Here is a 15,902-nt window from a genome sequence, read left to right as displayed (position 1 = left end):
CACGAAAACGGCCTGTTTACTAGGTCTAGACACTATGTAGTACCTGAAAGACAATGTGTTTTAATATTTATGTGGCAATATGATATTTAATATGTCGTTTTTCATTTAATTATTTATTAAATTACAATATCACAAGAAGAGTGACGTTCCAATTACTCCTTAAGTTTCTAGCCATCTGCAGTGAACCTACTAGCTTTTATTTTCCCAATTTTTAGGATTTTCTTGTAATCAGTTTAAGTGGTTTTAATCTTTTTTATTTCATGTTCATTGATCTATTGTAAATAGGAGTCTTTGTAATGGTTGCTATAATATGGTGAACCATAACATTTTTTATCATTGAGCTAGCATAACATTTTTTATCATTGAGCTAGCATCATTGGTTAATAGAGATGCAATGGGAAACATCTGGCTTCGTGTTTTTTGTGTTAGTGTAGTTTTTGTGTAATACCCATTATCTTAAATAGCGTGTCTTTCATGATTAATATATATTTTATAGGATTTGCACCAGGATTTTCAAAAGTGAAGGTTGCAGGAGAATAATTCTGTCCTGGGTCCAAAAGTTTTGACCCATTGATCAGTGTATTCCACTCTATATTATAGCAACTAGAGTAAAAGTACCATGTAACTAATAGATCAATGAACATGAAATAAAAAAGATTAATGAACATGAACTAAAAAAATGATATAAAAAAGACTCCTATTTATAATAGATCAATGATAAAAAATGTTATGGTTCACCATATTATAGCAACTAGAGTAAAAGTACCATGTAACTAATGCATGACATGAACACTGAAAAGTTTTTCCATACCAAAACCAACGATGCATGCTTAGCATAGTTTTGGGGAGTCTCTTAACTTTGAGCAACTCCAAGAGATTCTATAAAAGAATCAATATGAATTTAAACAAAATGAATAGTCACTCTTTAAATTTACAGAGTAATTATTCATCAACTAAATATTAAAAAAAATAATAAAACTCAAGGGTAGACCCTTGAGCAAGGAGAAAAAGAACAGAGAGAATGATGTTTTAGAAAATGTGTGGGTTGAGTTTGAATTGTTAATAATAAAATATTCGAAGTTTGTTAAAATAGAGAGTATTGTTTGAGATGAAAATTTAACTGATATCTAAATTTTTTTAACAATGTTCATTTACTAGTTTAACAAAAATTTAAAGCTTCTCTTAAAAATGCTCTTATGTAGCACCTGGGAATCCAATCCAGTTTTCAAGTAGGTTGGGAGTTTTTATGGAGCTACTGCGAGTCTGCGACCAGCCCATGAAACCCTATGGGTCCTTCAGTCCACCCAAATAAAGAAAGTGTTTGGCATTGAGGAGTAGATAGAAATATAGCACCACACTTTGAAATGGTAACTTTCTCTTGTCACAGTAGCTGTGAGGATATTCTCATGTTATCAGACATTTGCACCATACATGTACCTAAGCAATAATCAATCTGACACCATACATGGCAAATCTAAGAAATAATCAACTCTTATGAGAAATTTATATTTATAGTCCGGCAACATAAGCGTTACAATACTTAATTTCTTTACCACCTCACTCAAATAGCTAGTGATTTTAAGAGTTAATATGAAGATTTGATTGATACCAGACATCACCAATAACAAAGTACTCGTGACATACAAATTGCTCTCCAACTTTAAAAAAAAAATTCAATATTAAAATCTACTGTGTTATAAATTCAAATTAAATAAACAGACATTCTTTTACACTACATATTTCTATTCCTGTATATTAATTGAGAATAGTAATGCGAAAAACAAATTCCCGGCACAGTGTCTTAGTTCAGCACCAACCAACTCACAAGCATCTGCACTCCACTGGAAACGGGAAATATGAACAAGCTACATGAACTTCAAGCTATTACACCATAAACGTCCATATCAAAATTGCCAGGTTCATTTGACGGATCCACGATGTTATGGTCGATCCTATTCTTCCTCTTACTGCTGCCATATTTCCCTCGTTGTAGCCAACTGAACGCGTAGATTTCGAACTTTCCTTTTGGATGGTACTGAGGGAAAATCTACTGCAAGCCTTGAGCGCAGTGGTGCCGTTACAGGCATTGCAGACATAGCTCAGAAAGTTTTCGTAGTCCTACAACAGGAGAAGAATGTCATTTCCTGAAAATCCCGATAATAGAACGATAATCAAAATAACCATCAGTAGTGCAAATGAAAAAAAACCACATATGCATAACCCAAACTTGGTGACAATCGTAATAGCATTGAGCAATATGATCATGAGGAAGGAACAAACCTCAGAATTTGCACTGTCCTACTCAACAGAACACCATAGGTTGTTCCAAAAATGACATGATCAAGAATCAGTGAAACGTCAAAAAGAAGTTTCAGCGTGATCCCTCCTACGCTTCACCTCTACCTAACGCTGTTTTTGTGCACATGCCTGAATAATTAATGAGCTGAATACAAGAAGCAGAGAAAACTAACCTCTTTACCATGCATGTCCACTGCTGTAGCATTCAGTAATAGGTTTTGAATCCAAGCCCAGTTTCTCGTAACACGACTCCCACTGGGTCTACTTGTGCTCGTAAACCAAACACTTGGCGCAATTAACGAAAGGAAAAGATCATTCTGCACAACAGTGACAGTGAACCAGAAGTTAGCAATTTAAGCTTAAATATTACTTTCTGTTAAGTCCAACATAACTCCATAAATGGCATCCAAATTAAGATACATATCTGTAAAACCAACCGACAACCCTATGTAGTACGAACACTCAATAATCCAAGTTATTGAAACTGACCGGTTCTGAGCATGCTAGAGTTTAGTTGGGTCTATGTTGGAAGGTGTTCAAGGCACATCACAGCTCATCAAAGTTCAAGTTGCAATTTCAATTCTAGCCCTCATTCTTGGGTAGAGTTGCAGCTACTACTAAACCGTCACTTTTGTTACCAATTTGTTTTTTGTTCCAATCCCTTAATTCTAGGGTTAATGTCTTCTAGTATCTTAGTTCTAGATTTCTTGTAACTTGCAACTAGGGCTAGCCTTTTTTTTATCTTTTGGTTTCTTTCTTGTAGCTGTTTGTAATTGTTCAATGGGTTTTTTACCTTGCTCGGCCTCTCTATAAGAGCTCTCACTTGTATTACTACCACATGATGAAATACACAAACGTTTTGTTGAACTGAATTTCAATATCCCATCTCCAAAGCTTTAACCTATCAAAAACTGTTAACATCCTATGCAGCATTTCTCAATCAGTTGTCCACTAATGTTGAACCAAGGAACTTTAATGAAGCTGCTCACATTCAAGTGTGGTAGGAAGCAATGAAAGAAGAGCTCAAAGCACTGAATGACAACCAAACATGAAGTGTGGTTGACCTTCCAAAAGGAAAAAGGGCAGTAGGGAGTAGGTGGATATACAAGACAAAGTTCCATTCAAATGGCAGTATTGAAAGACACAAGGCTCGATTAGTAGCCCGGGGTTTCACACAAACTTATGGCATTGACTACAAGGAGACATTTGCTCCTGTAGCCAAAATGAGCATGGTACGAGTGTTTCTGTCTGTAGCAGTTAATCATGATTGGTCTCTATTTCAAATGGATGTGAAAAATGCATTCCTCACTTGAATAGGAGGTATACATGAAGCTTTGTCTCGGACATCCACAAGAGAATGAAACTAACAAAGTTTGCAAGCTTCACAAAGCTATATATGGACTTAAGCAATCCCCCCGAGCCTGGTACTCGAAGTTGAGCTCCGTCCTTGAAGTTTCAGGGTTCAAAAGGAGTCATGTCGATTATTCTTTGTTTGTTCGCACTGCTACAAGTGGTAAGCTCGTTATCCTTATATATGTTGATGATCTTATTATAATGGGAGATAACATACAAGAAATCAATGCCCTCAAATCCTCTCTTCATCAACAATTTGCTCTTAAGCATTTGGGAATCTTAAAGTACTTTTTTGGTATTGAAATGGCCACATCCTCCAAGGGTTTGTTCTTAAATCAAAGAAGATATGTACTTGACCTATTGGATGAAGCTCGCATGTTGGATTGCAAGCCAGCACGTACCCCTCTTATGAGCAAACTTCAATTAGATGTCCAAAGTAAACCATTGTCAAACCCTAGTGTCTATCAACATATGGTAGGAAAGCTGTTCTACCTCACAATTACATGACCTGATATTGCTTATTCAGTAAGCCTTGTCAGCCAATTTATGCACTCTCCCACACTGATTCACTGGGAGATTGTCAAAATGATACTTAGATACTTGAAGGGGTCAATTGGCAGAGGCTTGCTCATGAAGAAACATGGCTCAAATCACATTATGGCATACACATATGTTGATTGGGCAGGTAATGCCCTCGATCGCAAGTTTACCACTGGTTTCTGTACATTTGTTGGTGGTAATCTTGTGACATGGAAGAGTAAAAAACAAACGGTGATTGTGCGATCAAGTGCTGAGGCTAAGCAAAGAGCCATGGCAGCCACGGCTTGTGAATTAATTTGGTTAAAGAGTCTCCTAGCTGACCTTGGCTACATTGACAAGGAACCTATGTCTTTGTTTTGTGACAACCAAGCTGTCATGCACATAGCTTCGAACCCAAATTTTCACGAGAGAACAAAGCATATTGAGGTTGATTGTCATTAATCCGTGCTCAAGTCCAATCCAAAGTCATCAACACAGTGTACACTCGAAGTTATGATCAACTTGCTGACTTTTCACAAAAGCTCTCGACTCTACTCATTTCCAAAGATTACTGAGCAAGCTTGGATCAATTAACACTCTTGATCCAGCTTGAGAGGGAGTATTGAAACTGACCGGTTATGAGCATGCTAGAGTTTAGTTGGGTCTATGTTTGAAGGTGTTCAAGGCACATCACAGCTCATCAAAGTTCAAGTTGCAACTACAACTCTAGCCCTCATTCTCGGGTAGAGTTGCAGTTGCTACTAAACCGTCACTTTTGTTACCAACTTGTTTTTTGTTCCAATCCTTTAATTCTAAGGTTAATGTCTTCTAGTATCTCAGTTCTAGATTTCTTGTAACTTGCAACTAGGGATAGCCTTTTTTATCTTTTGGTTTCTTTCTTGTAACTGTTTGTAATTGTTCAATGGGTTTTTTACCTTGCTCGACCTCTCTATAAGAGCTCTCACTTGTATTACTAACATATGATGAAATACACAAACGTTTTGTTGAACTGAATTTCAATACAAGTAGATTGAAATACATAATGAATCTACGAAAATTTCTACAAAGAATTCATTAGATAAATCTAAACGGTTTAACTTAACCCCATAAACACCCAATAAGTTCTTCCCTTCTCTTATAAGCACATGCAAGATCCCTCATTTTACGAAGTGACGAATTTTCAAGGCTTACCAGTGCAGGCTAGATCTTTGTTGCACAGGCTTCCACAGTGTTCAATAAACATTCAAATGGACCATGCTGCAACCATCAGAAATAACTAAGTCAATAAATTGAATTAGAAATGCAAATGAAAACCCAAGAAAACAGTATTGGATGAGAGGACCTGGCAAGTGAATGTGTCATTGCTTCTGAGCTTGGCCTTACCCCAAAGAGAAACCTTGAGATCAACAATGGAGATAAACTCGTCTTTGAAGAGCTTGACAAGGTAATTCACAATGAAGTTGGCGCTGTAGGGGCAAAGAGACTCGTAATACAAAGCCAGTGAAACTTTACTAGAATCCGAAGGTGGGGTTCTGTCTGTAGAAGACGAAGGGGGTGTGAACACAGCAACCAAGAAGAGGCAAGACAAAAGAGAAAAAGAAAGGGTTCTACGTTCGAGCCGAGAGGAAGCCATTGGACTAGGAAAGCTGAAAGAGAAAAGGAGAGCTTATTAGGTGTTTATGGGCTGGTAAGTACGAAATCAGTTAATTTTGAACAACGACGAAAGTTTCCATGGCAATAGTATTAAAAACATTGATTTCGTCTTTACGAACAAACTACAAGTTGACACATATTCAAAAGTAATTTCTTCTCTTAGAGCAAAAGAAATTATTTTCACACACACTTCAAACTGTAATTTGTGTGCATAAACGAATTCGATGAGCCAAGTATGATCAGATAGAGAGAGACCTGGTAAGTGATGGTGCTGTTGGATCTAATCCTGGCATTGCCGAAGGGATAGAGCTTTAGATAGGTGATGAAGATGATTCCGGTTTGAAGAGCTTAATTAGATCATTGACAATGGCTGATAACTGTTGGGACACAGTGTTTCGTAGTAGAGCTCCACCATGACTTTGTTGCTACTGCTTTTGCTCTCCGAATAAGTGGCGGAAGTTGGAGAGAGTGAAACGGAGCAGAGGAGGAGGAGGAGGAGGTGGTGAAAGGGGTCACACAAAAATGACAGTTCAATAGAGTTGAAATACAACCATGCCTGGGAGATATTGCAAGTAATATAACCACAACCATTTAGTAGAAGACATACTTAGATCCCTGAGAAGTTTCGTGTCCCTACAGTTTCATTTACGCCCTCAGCAATATCCTTGATAATATGACGATTCGCCATTGACGGTATATTTAGAATCTTGATGTTTGGGATGTGAGAAATCTTGTGCCACTCCTCTCCACTGCCTTCTTTGCAATGTTCGGCAAGTTTCAGACACACAAAAATGGAAAGATTCTGCAGCGGTATTTTGCAGAGGAAGTCTGGCAGCGTTTCTAGCGCATAGCATTGCCCTATTTTTAAGGACGAAAGGCATGTCATGATTGTAATTTCAGAATCCACTTCGTTCCACCATTTCACACCTTCCCAGTCTTTCCAGGACTACATATTGTTAAAGTAGAGTAACTTCAGTTTCGGGAATAACATTGATGAGGATGATTTGAACGGGGAAGATGTTTGATCATCTTCTTCTACTCCCAAGAACTCACCACCAACCTTTCGTACACCCGACATCCCTCATACGTACAGTTTTTCGAAGAACGGCAATCTCCCAATAGGAGGCAATTCACAAGCCGAATTATCCTGCAGAGTAAGGAATCGAAGCTTGTTTAAAGACATCAACCAATTCGGCCAGGTGGAGCCAACGTACCCATAAATCACTAAAGATTCAAGATCATCATGCGGTCGTAAGGCATTCATTATTCTTACGCTGCTTTGTCCAAGCTCGTCGCGCCCTTCACCAAAAGAAAGTACGAGATGAAAAAGTGGCTTCTTGTCCCGCAAATGTGCTTCACTAACTTGGCTCCCATCTTTCACCTTCCCCAATATTCTTATTGTGAGGTTGCCGTGGAGCTGGTTCAAGGTTCTCAAATCCCCAGCTTGAAATGCTTCGCCGTTGTCAATAGAAACTAGAGGACACACGTCTAGTGTGTGCAAATTTGTTAAGCTCCCGATCCCTTTCGGCAAGTACTCCAAACCGCTCAACCCCACGTACAGATGCTTTAAGCTTGTCAACTTTCCCATGTTACCAGGCAATTTTTTAAGTGAATTGCATCTCCAAAGGTCTAAGGTATACAAATTGCATAAACCACAAATGGTGTCCGGTAATTTCCCCAAATTTTGACTCCTGGACAAATCAATATGTCTCAAATGTATTAATTCACCAATCTCCTCTGGGAGTTCTTTGATGGAACTCTGAGACAAATTTATTGTCCTAAGACATTTAAATTGTGAAATAGCGTACACTGTATCAACGTTCAAGTGAATTATTATGAGCGTACGCAGATTTTTGCAATATTCAAAAGTGATAGAACGTAAGGTTAGAATATCAACTACAGACGTTAAGGTCAAATGGCGAACCTTACTGCCCAATACCTCTATTTCACAATTAGCCCCCTTAGCCTTTGTAATCAAACATTCCTTCTTGGTGATAAATTGCATGTAGTCACTTACAATATCATGCATCTTGCAACGCATTACTGTAGCAGTGTTATGGTCTTTTACAAAATCTTGAAAAAAAGACCATGCAACCAAGTTATCAAAAAGTTTGACCCAATTTTTCCTTATCTTTATTCTCTTTTGAATTAAGATAATATTGTGCCATTCAAAGATTAATCAAATTATCCCTGATAAACTCATAATCTTTTGAAAAAATAGCACAACATAAAAGGCAACATCTATCTCTTGGGGCCAAATCATAATAACTTAGAAATAATGGTTGGAAAACTTCTTGCTCCACTTCTTTCCAATCCCATGTTTTAGTATTCAAAACGTTTAACCATTCCCACCTTTTTCTCTTCTTGCGCATCATACTACCTAAAGTCTTTGCAATAAGAGGCAAACCCTTGCACTTCTTTACAATTTCCTTATTGATATCTCCAAACACCTCATGTTGTACTACTTCCCTATTTGGAAATGTCATATGATTAAAGATTGACAAACAATTCTGTTCACTTAACTCTCCAAGATTAATCATGTGAGGAGTTGCTCTCATCATACAAGCAATACTTTGTTTTTGCGTGGTAACCAATATTCTACTATCCTCAGCACCATTTTGCATCAATGAAAAATTTAACTGGTCCCATTTTTTACGGTCTTCAGTCCACACATCATCCAACACAAGAAGAAACTTTTTCCCCTAATGGATTTAGACATGGATTGTAAGACACGATCCAACTCATTTGAACTTGGGGAGGCATCACCACTAATCGCTTTGGCAATCATTATCACATCAAAAGGTTCCGACACACAAACCCATATTCTCTCATGAAAATGGGCTTTAACATTGACATCGTTATAGGCTAGGTGAGCTAAAGTTGTCTTTCCCATACCTCCCATCCCTACAATAGGGATGATAAGGAGCCCCCTCCCTTCTTCACTAGTATCACTCACCAACTTCCTTATCAAACTCTCTTTTTCCTTTTCTCGACCAAATATCTCAGATACATCGACAAAAGACGAAGTTTGCTGTTTTTGAATGACTTTTTCAGCGAGTTGAAAATTATACATTTTTCTTTGCTTATAAATCTCAGCTAACATCTCATTTAGGTCTTTATCTTCACAGCAATTTCACGACGGTTAAGTGCCTCCCTGGCTTGGCCAAGACAAAAACAACGAGCGAAAATAGAGAAACATACCTTTCTCTGAGGAGCAATACGAGTTACACCTTCTCTTTCTTGTTTCTCAACCTGTTGTCTCAGAATCTCAGTATTCCACTCATCCAGCACGTCCACCATCTGGTACGATATTTCCTTTAGGTTGTCCAGCCAGTTTTGTACGTTGGCCTCCTTGATTTGCCTATGCTCTGCATCCTCAAGCACAGATTCAATAGCTTCCAGGTTGCTAGTGAACTCTTCAACTTCTTTCTTTAACGTTCAGAACGAGTTTCACCTCGTCCGCTACATATTGATAAGTTGTTGAAGCCAACTTTTCTAGCAGTGTGGAAACAAGCACATCAACCATTTTCAGGGTTCGAAACTTAGAAAACCAATTGAGAGCGGAGGAGAAGAAGAAATCGGGAAGGGAAGTATGTATGAAGAGGAAATGCAGGATGGTTCCCGTTTCCCTGTCGGCTTTATAAAACAAGATTCTTTGCTTTACCAAGATAGGGAATATGGTGACTTGTTACCATAAAGATTTTAGCTTTGATGCTACTGTTTAGTGTTTACTGTCTGTGGAGGGAAAGGAATAACGAACATTTTAGGAGCGAATGTGAATGCCTAATCCAGCAAGCAACTTAATTTCTTTAGAGCCTAAACATTCTTCTCAGAATCTGAATGTCTTCCTTGGGTGTAGACTTCCTACCGGAAATGAAACCTTTCGTTTGGGTGGCCGTTTGTTAGACTATGAATCTAAATCATTGATCATGTTGATTCTTATCTAAAACTTCGGAGAAGATTCTGACATGAAATAAAACCGTCTACAACTGGAGTTATAAACCCCGCGGCCGTTCATAAATAAATACATAAAGGTCGTACCCAGTGCACAAGGCTCCCGCTTTACGCAGGGTCTGGGAGAGGTGAATGTCGGCTAGCCTTACCCCCATTTATGGAGAGGCTGCTCCCAAGTCTCGAACTTGAGACCTACCGCTCATGGACGAAGGCACTTGCCATAGCACCAAGTGCGACCTCTTCATAAATAAATACATAATACAAAAAATTTAGATTTGTATGTTCGCCAGAATCCCTTGATAAATTTCGGATAAATTATTGGCTGAAGTTGAACCTAAAGCAAAAGCATTTGTATCACCGCAGGGCTCTTCTACTGAATTGTCATATTTCTAGTGTCTGCAAAACTGGGGCAGCACAGGCAACGCGCTCAAACTCAATCATGTCTATCCAAAAACTTCTCTATCAGCACCGAAAATGCAGCAAAGCCGGCACAACCAACACAGGCCGCTTGTGGACCAGCTACAACAGGACAACATGAGGAGGTGTAAGAGTAATCTTAACATGCATGAAAACAAATTATGCAGATTGCAGGACTATAATGAGAATAACACCAACAAGGCCAGTACTTGTCTGATCTACTCATTCTTTTACCCGTGTTATATCACATATATTTCAGGGAGGCTTACTCGATGACTGCCTTCTATACCCAAGTGAAGGCTAGGGCAAGGGAGTGTTCCATCAAAGGAAGTTACCAACATTCTACATAACTAGAGTCATGGGGTCTGGATTCCTGTTTTGACCTCATAAGGAGCGAAAAAATCAGAACCTATGGCTGAACTCAGTTACAGAGTGTTGAACCTCTGATTTTAACTATGATACCAGATTAAGTAAATAGGCATATGCAACCACTTAATATTTTAGGTTATCGTGATGTATTAATAAGTACAACAAAGAATCAACCTATAATTACTTGATTCAAAACGAATCCTTGGACAAGAGAAGAAACCATGTAGCTTCTGCAAGTTAACGTCAAAGATCAGCTCAATATCGATCTAAAACTAAGCACTAACCCCTTAGGCATATGGTTTTAGTTTCAAAAGTTTGCGTTAGGAGGTTTTAGATTATTAATAACACCATTCATCAGCTATGCCAAGCATATTACTTATCTTCCCCACCCCTTGTCTCAATAAAATCAGTTCAAACCAGCAGCTCAAACGAAAATATATTTTCAAACACTGTTAAACAAAAAAATGGACTTTCCAAAGGAGAAGATAGGGAACGCAATAGTCCAAATAGAATCATTATGGTGATATGCCTCAATGCGGAGTTGATAATGCTCATTATATAGACTACGTAAGGCCCTAGATTTACGGATTTCATTTAAAGTATTAGATCTCTATGTCAGTTTAAAGCCTTGTAAATCAACGATGAAAAAATGTAAACTGATGGAAAATTGGTTACCTTTGGCTGAGAGTGCACCACCAGTTACACATCCAGCAACAACTGTATTTGTTGTGTCATGTTTAGCTCGTGCCTGAAAACAATAATCCAGAATTAGTCCCTACATCAAAGAAATTAAACCTCAATGGTCGCATAAAAATTAAGATCATGAATTTTGACATATTCCAAAATACCTTTTCAACAACACACTCAGCTGCTGAGAAAACAAATCCCATAACTGCAAATGCTTTTGCAGAACTCCAACTCCTCCGGCCCATCGACTTTGCTTGATAAATGAATTGCTGTTTACCAGTCATTTCGTCTTGCATTATAGGGTTGTCTAACGCTCCGAGAAGCAAACCCATCATCAACCCAAGCCCACCACCTATAAAATTCCCAAAGCTTAAAGAATTAACGATCAACATAAGTAGATTTTAAGACCCTAAAAGTCTTGGAGAAGTACTGCTCGCAAAGTACATCCGTTTACTATTAATTTCTATACACAAGTAAAAGGAAAAACTCTAGTTGATAAACTTAAAAGCTCTTCTTGGTCATAGAAGCACTTCTTCAGGAAGCACTTCCAAGTGATTCTGGGCCAAAATCAAACTACAATGTCAATGTAACCTTCTGGTAGAGTTTGCTCCACTGAGCAAACCACAATACTCACTTTAAAATAAAGAAATTTAGACCTTTTTCGATACATTCAAACCCCAACAGTAACAAATTGATGTGAACAACTAAATCTATCACATCCTTACTGATACACCACTCTTCTCCACATTCTGAAACCCACAAAAATATAATTCGAGACAACAGACAAACAAAAAGACAGTATCTTTCCCACGTTTTCTCGGCAGCCAAACAGAGATAAAGGAAAAAAAATAAACCCAACAGAAAAAAGGCAGAAACTTTCCCACATTTTCTCAGCAACCAAACAGAGAAAGACGATAAAAGAATCAAAACCCATGTCAGAAAATCCAAAAATTAAGCCGAAGGAATGAGCTTTAGCCATACCCATAACTCCACTAACAACGCTGCGTACGGCGCAGTTGTTCCAAATGTCTTGGCCGCGCATCTCCTCCACCATGGGCAGCCGTATGGGCTCAATCGGTGGCTTCTCGACCTCTCTCGAGGCCGTAGGTTCGTTCTCCGGATTCGAGGCCATTGCTGTAAAGCTTGAATCGGCAGCCAAATCAGCAACAACCCATAAAATTCTCAGTTGATCTGGGAGTCGGACAAGGTGAAAATTTTGGATCGGTTAAAAAGGGTGGGGTTTTGGGTTCGCCGCCGTAGACGTTTTGAGAGAAGTCTGAAACTTATTCGTGCGTGAAAAGAAATTGTAACCTTGATAAGAGCCGTGGTCAACAATTTACCCGCGTTCGGTGCTTTGACTCTGCTTTGTGGTGCTTTGACTATGTTTTTCTTTGGTTTTGGAGTAATCCGACGGTCATGATCTTTTATTCCTTTGGTTGGGGAGTAATCCGACGGTGGTTCTTACTTCCCTCTCCCAGTGGTAACAAAAAGAATGACTGAAGACCTGGTTAGAAACTCTCTAAACTTAGAAACTATAGTAACTCTCCTGGAGAGAGTATGTCTATGCGAATAAGAATTATTGTTTTTCGTTACTGTAACAAAGCATCTTTTAAACTTCTAATGTTTTCTATTAACTTTTGCACAAAATATTGATGTGGTATCTTAAATTTTTTATGTACTTTCACGTAATAATTTATGACAGTGCGTTATCGATTTACTAATCTATAATAAGTTGAAAAAATATAATTTCGCTATATTGATGACACATGGAAAACTTAATTATAACTCTTTTGTTTTGATTCTGATTACGAATTAGTAAACATATTATTAGCAAAAAAAGTGTGACGTAATATTTTTGTTGATGAGGAAAGGAAACAAATGAGTGGCTAGACTACTGGGGTCCCACACCCACAACTAATCAGATCCCCCCAAAGTCCCCGCCTATTCTGAGCTCGACCACACTAAATCTCACTCTCCAATTCCCCAACCCTAAAACCCCATCTCATTTTTCACTCGCCCATATAAATCTTAAGCCTCTCCGCCGTTTCGTCCCTCTGTATCCTCCTCCTCGCCTAGGGTTTCTGCATCCCACTCTGCAAACATGGTACTCTCTCTGTCTATCTCTATCGCTCTCCTCTTCTTTCTCTCTCTAGAGATCTCTGTTGTGTGTATAACTGTTGGTTTTATGTTGTATTTTACAGGCTAGAGGACTGAAGAAGCATTTGAAGAGGCTCAATGCCCCAAAGCATTGGATGCTCGACAAGCTTGGTGGTGCTTTTGTAAGTAAAACCCTAAAACCCTCTTCCTCAAATTTAAAAAAATGAAGAAACTTTCATTAAACCTGCAGTCTCGTCCCTCATTGTGATTTGGGATTAATTTAAATTTTAGTCTCAAATGTGTTTTTTTTAGGCTCCCAGATGAGAAAAAAAAATGAAATTTTTTCCGTTATATCTATAATTTTTGCTTCATTTTGGCTTGGGTTTAATGTGAAATTTGGTTTTAAATGTGTTTATTTGGGACCCCAACTGAAAAAAAATGAAGAATTTCTTCAGTAAATCTACAATATTTGCCTTATTTTGATTTGGGTTTGATGGAAATTTGGTTTCAAATGTGTTTGTTAGGCCCCCAAGCCATCATCTGGTCCCCACAAAGCCAGGGAGTGCCTTCCCCTGGTTCTTATTCTGAGGAACAGGTTGAAGTATGCACTCACATACCGTGAGGTTGTTTCAATTCTCATGCAGCGCCATATTTTGGTTGACGGAAAGGTTAGGACTGACAAGACTTACCCTTCTGGCTTCATGGGTACGTTCTCAACAATTTCATTAAATTTTGTACCAATTCCTTATTTTTCTGGATGATTGTTTTTGCATTGTATCTGTGATGCTTAGAAATGTGCTTAAAGTTATGTTATTTGTCTTCAGATGTTGTTTCGATCCCAAAAACAAATGAGAATTTCCGTCTGCTCTTTGACACCAAGGGTCGGTTTAGGCTCCACTCAATTAGAGATGAGGAGGCCAAGGTTGGTTCTTATGCTCATTGCTTTCTAGTTTTGTGAATGTAATTTTGTTATTACTTGTGTGGAATGTTGCAATTGTGCATCAGGTTTTATTACTGTAGTGTCATTTTGTTAATTAACAGATCTTACGTAACATGTTTCTCCGAAATGTTACATCTTATGTGCAATAAAAAAGATCTTAGATTTTAACAGGAAAAGAACTTCATATGACTTTTCTTGTATTTTTGTTAGATTGGTAGATCATATTGCTACAAAGTGTATTAGTGTTTCAGTTAGCTTACACCGAATAAGAAGTTTTTGATCTTCTGTTTTAATCTTGTGTTTTTTTTTTTTTTTGGAAACGTTTTAATCTTGTTTTTTGTTTTAAATGTTTCTTGAAACCTAGGTTCTTTTAGTTTTATGGTTATTCTGCTTTTGCAATGTTGACATTGTTAATGGCTCAGAGTACATTCTGAAATATTTCTAGCTTAGTTTTGTCGTCTACTTTTGGCAAGATAATTAACTATTTGACTTGGTATTATAAATTCCCTGAGCAGTTCAAGCTCTGCAAGGTTCGATCAGTGCAGTTTGGGCAGAAGGGCATCCCCTATCTTAACACTTTTGATGGACGCACTATTCGCTACCCTGACCCGCTCATCAAGGCCAATGACACTATCAAGCTGGACTTAGAGGCCAACAAGATCACTGACTTCATTAAGTTTGATGTTGGTAATGTTGTCATGGTTACTGGCGGAAGGAATAGGGGGCGTGTTGGAGTCATTAAGAACAGGGAGAAGCATAAGGGAAGCTTTGAAACTATCCACGTACAGGATGCCCTCGGACATGAGTTTGCAACCCGTCTTGGTAATGTGTTCACCATCGGCAAGGGTACAAAGCCATGGGTGTCTCTTCCCAAGGGCAAGGGTATCAAGCTAAGCATCATTGAAGAGGCAAAGAAGCGACAAGCGGCCGCCCAAACAGCTGCTACTGCTTAAACAATATGGCGGCAACTATATATTGTTGTTCCTATAGTTTTAGAATGGTACTTAGTTAAGCAGTTCGACTCTTTTCAGCTTATGCTCGAGGGATTTTATTTTCTTTTGTTTTGTGGCCTGCGTTACGTTATGGATTATGAGATGCTGTACTGGCTTGAATCTTGTTATGTTTTGTGCTGGAATGAGATGTGTATTGAACCATTTTTAATCAGCTTGCTGCCTATATTATGCGGATGTTTGCGTTATCAACTTATCACGTTGTTTGAACAATTTGGCCCTAAAATTTTACCATTTTTATCTATTTTCAAAATAATTTGAACAGTATTGTCTATCGTTAAACATTTTATTTATTCTGTGAAAATTTTCATTAAATTGAAGAAAACACTAGTGTAAGGGGTGAAAATTTTCATTAAATTGAAGAAAACACTAGTGTAAGGGAAGAGGTTGATTTAACAAAATTACTCTTAATATAACAGAGATTTCTCATGATCAAAACGATTGACGGAATGATATTGGGAAAACTAAACGTTTAGAAAATAGCCAAGAAACCAACATTTCCAATGAACATTATTAAGATTAGGAAAAAGACTAAAAAAATGGGAGAATTGTGAAAAGCACACTTGATCTGTTCATTGATGGCAGCTTTTGATTGGGCAGAGTAT

The 15,902-nt window shown here is 38.1% G+C and overlaps 4 protein-coding genes across 4 annotated transcripts; 1 reads left to right on the top strand and 3 right to left on the bottom strand.

Annotated features, from left to right (window-relative positions):
* Window positions 1–1,672: 1,672 nt before the first annotated feature.
* On the bottom strand, window positions 1,673–9,236 carry LOC103418513 (uncharacterized). The gene is made up of 3 exons (XM_029099602.2): window positions 9,025–9,236; window positions 2,472–2,615; window positions 1,673–2,118 (listed from the first exon to the last, which is right to left on the bottom strand). Exons 1-3 carry the CDS (start codon window positions 9,121–9,123, stop codon window positions 1,885–1,887), a joined length of 477 nt encoding a protein of 158 aa, XP_028955435.2. The 5' UTR covers window positions 9,124–9,236; the 3' UTR covers window positions 1,673–1,884.
* LOC139194305 (putative disease resistance protein RGA3) lies at window positions 7,992–8,896 on the bottom strand. The gene is made up of 2 exons (XM_070818612.1): window positions 8,642–8,896; window positions 7,992–8,525 (listed from the first exon to the last, which is right to left on the bottom strand). Exons 1-2 carry the CDS (start codon window positions 8,894–8,896, stop codon window positions 7,992–7,994), a joined length of 789 nt encoding a protein of 262 aa, XP_070674713.1.
* Window positions 9,237–9,739: 503 nt separating the features above from the next.
* On the bottom strand, window positions 9,740–12,598 carry LOC103419928 (mitochondrial import inner membrane translocase subunit TIM22-4-like). The gene is made up of 4 exons (XM_029099603.2): window positions 12,232–12,598; window positions 11,412–11,602; window positions 11,239–11,311; window positions 9,740–10,296 (listed from the first exon to the last, which is right to left on the bottom strand). Exons 1-4 carry the CDS (start codon window positions 12,380–12,382, stop codon window positions 10,211–10,213), a joined length of 501 nt encoding a protein of 166 aa, XP_028955436.2. The 5' UTR covers window positions 12,383–12,598; the 3' UTR covers window positions 9,740–10,210.
* Window positions 12,599–13,168: 570 nt separating this feature from the next.
* LOC103419916 (small ribosomal subunit protein eS4x) lies at window positions 13,169–15,451 on the top strand. The gene is made up of 5 exons (XM_017327346.3): window positions 13,169–13,354; window positions 13,452–13,529; window positions 13,872–14,052; window positions 14,172–14,269; window positions 14,803–15,451. The coding sequence occupies exons 1-5, from the start codon at window positions 13,352–13,354 to the stop codon at window positions 15,238–15,240; spliced, it is 798 nt and encodes a 265-aa protein (XP_017182835.3). The 5' UTR covers window positions 13,169–13,351; the 3' UTR covers window positions 15,241–15,451.
* The last annotated feature ends 451 nt before the right edge of the window (window positions 15,452–15,902 follow it).

Source organism: Malus domestica, chromosome 03 (assembly GCF_042453785.1).
Source record: "Malus domestica chromosome 03, GDT2T_hap1".
Lineage (NCBI taxonomy): Eukaryota > Viridiplantae > Streptophyta > Magnoliopsida > Rosales > Rosaceae > Malus > Malus domestica.
This window is presented reverse-complemented; position numbering and strand designations above follow the sequence as displayed.

Excerpts from the sequence above, each read along its gene's own strand:
- LOC103418513 (XM_029099602.2), bottom strand. The coding sequence starts at position 9,123 with ATGGTGGACGTGCTGGATGAGTGGAATACTGAGATTCTGAGACAACAG. Across the intron at positions 2,616-9,024 it reads GTATTGCTCCTCAGAGAAAG|AATGATCTTTTCCTTTCGTT; the intron begins GTATGTTTCTCT and ends ACTGTTGTGCAG. Across the intron at positions 2,119-2,471 it reads TGGACATGCATGGTAAAGAG|GACTACGAAAACTTTCTGAG; the intron begins GTTAGTTTTCTC and ends CTCCTGTTGTAG.
- LOC103419916 (XM_017327346.3), top strand. Across the intron at positions 13,530-13,871 it reads ACAAGCTTGGTGGTGCTTTT|GCCCCCAAGCCATCATCTGG; the intron begins GTAAGTAAAACC and ends TGTGTTTGTTAG. Across the intron at positions 14,053-14,171 it reads TTACCCTTCTGGCTTCATGG|ATGTTGTTTCGATCCCAAAA; the intron begins GTACGTTCTCAA and ends ATTTGTCTTCAG.
- LOC139194305 (XM_070818612.1), bottom strand. The coding sequence starts at position 8,896 with ATGTATAATTTTCAACTCGCTGAAAAAGTCATTCAAAAACAGCAAACT. Across the intron at positions 8,526-8,641 it reads ATTTTCATGAGAGAATATGG|GGGAAAAAGTTTCTTCTTGT; the intron begins GTTTGTGTGTCG and ends TAAATCCATTAG.
- LOC103419928 (XM_029099603.2), bottom strand. The coding sequence starts at position 12,382 with ATGGCCTCGAATCCGGAGAACGAACCTACGGCCTCGAGAGAGGTCGAG. Across the intron at positions 11,603-12,231 it reads CGTTGTTAGTGGAGTTATGG|GTGGTGGGCTTGGGTTGATG; the intron begins GTATGGCTAAAG and ends GGAATTTTATAG. Across the intron at positions 10,297-11,238 it reads TGGTGCACTCTCAGCCAAAG|CTGGTCCACAAGCGGCCTGT; the intron begins GTAACCAATTTT and ends GTCCTGTTGTAG.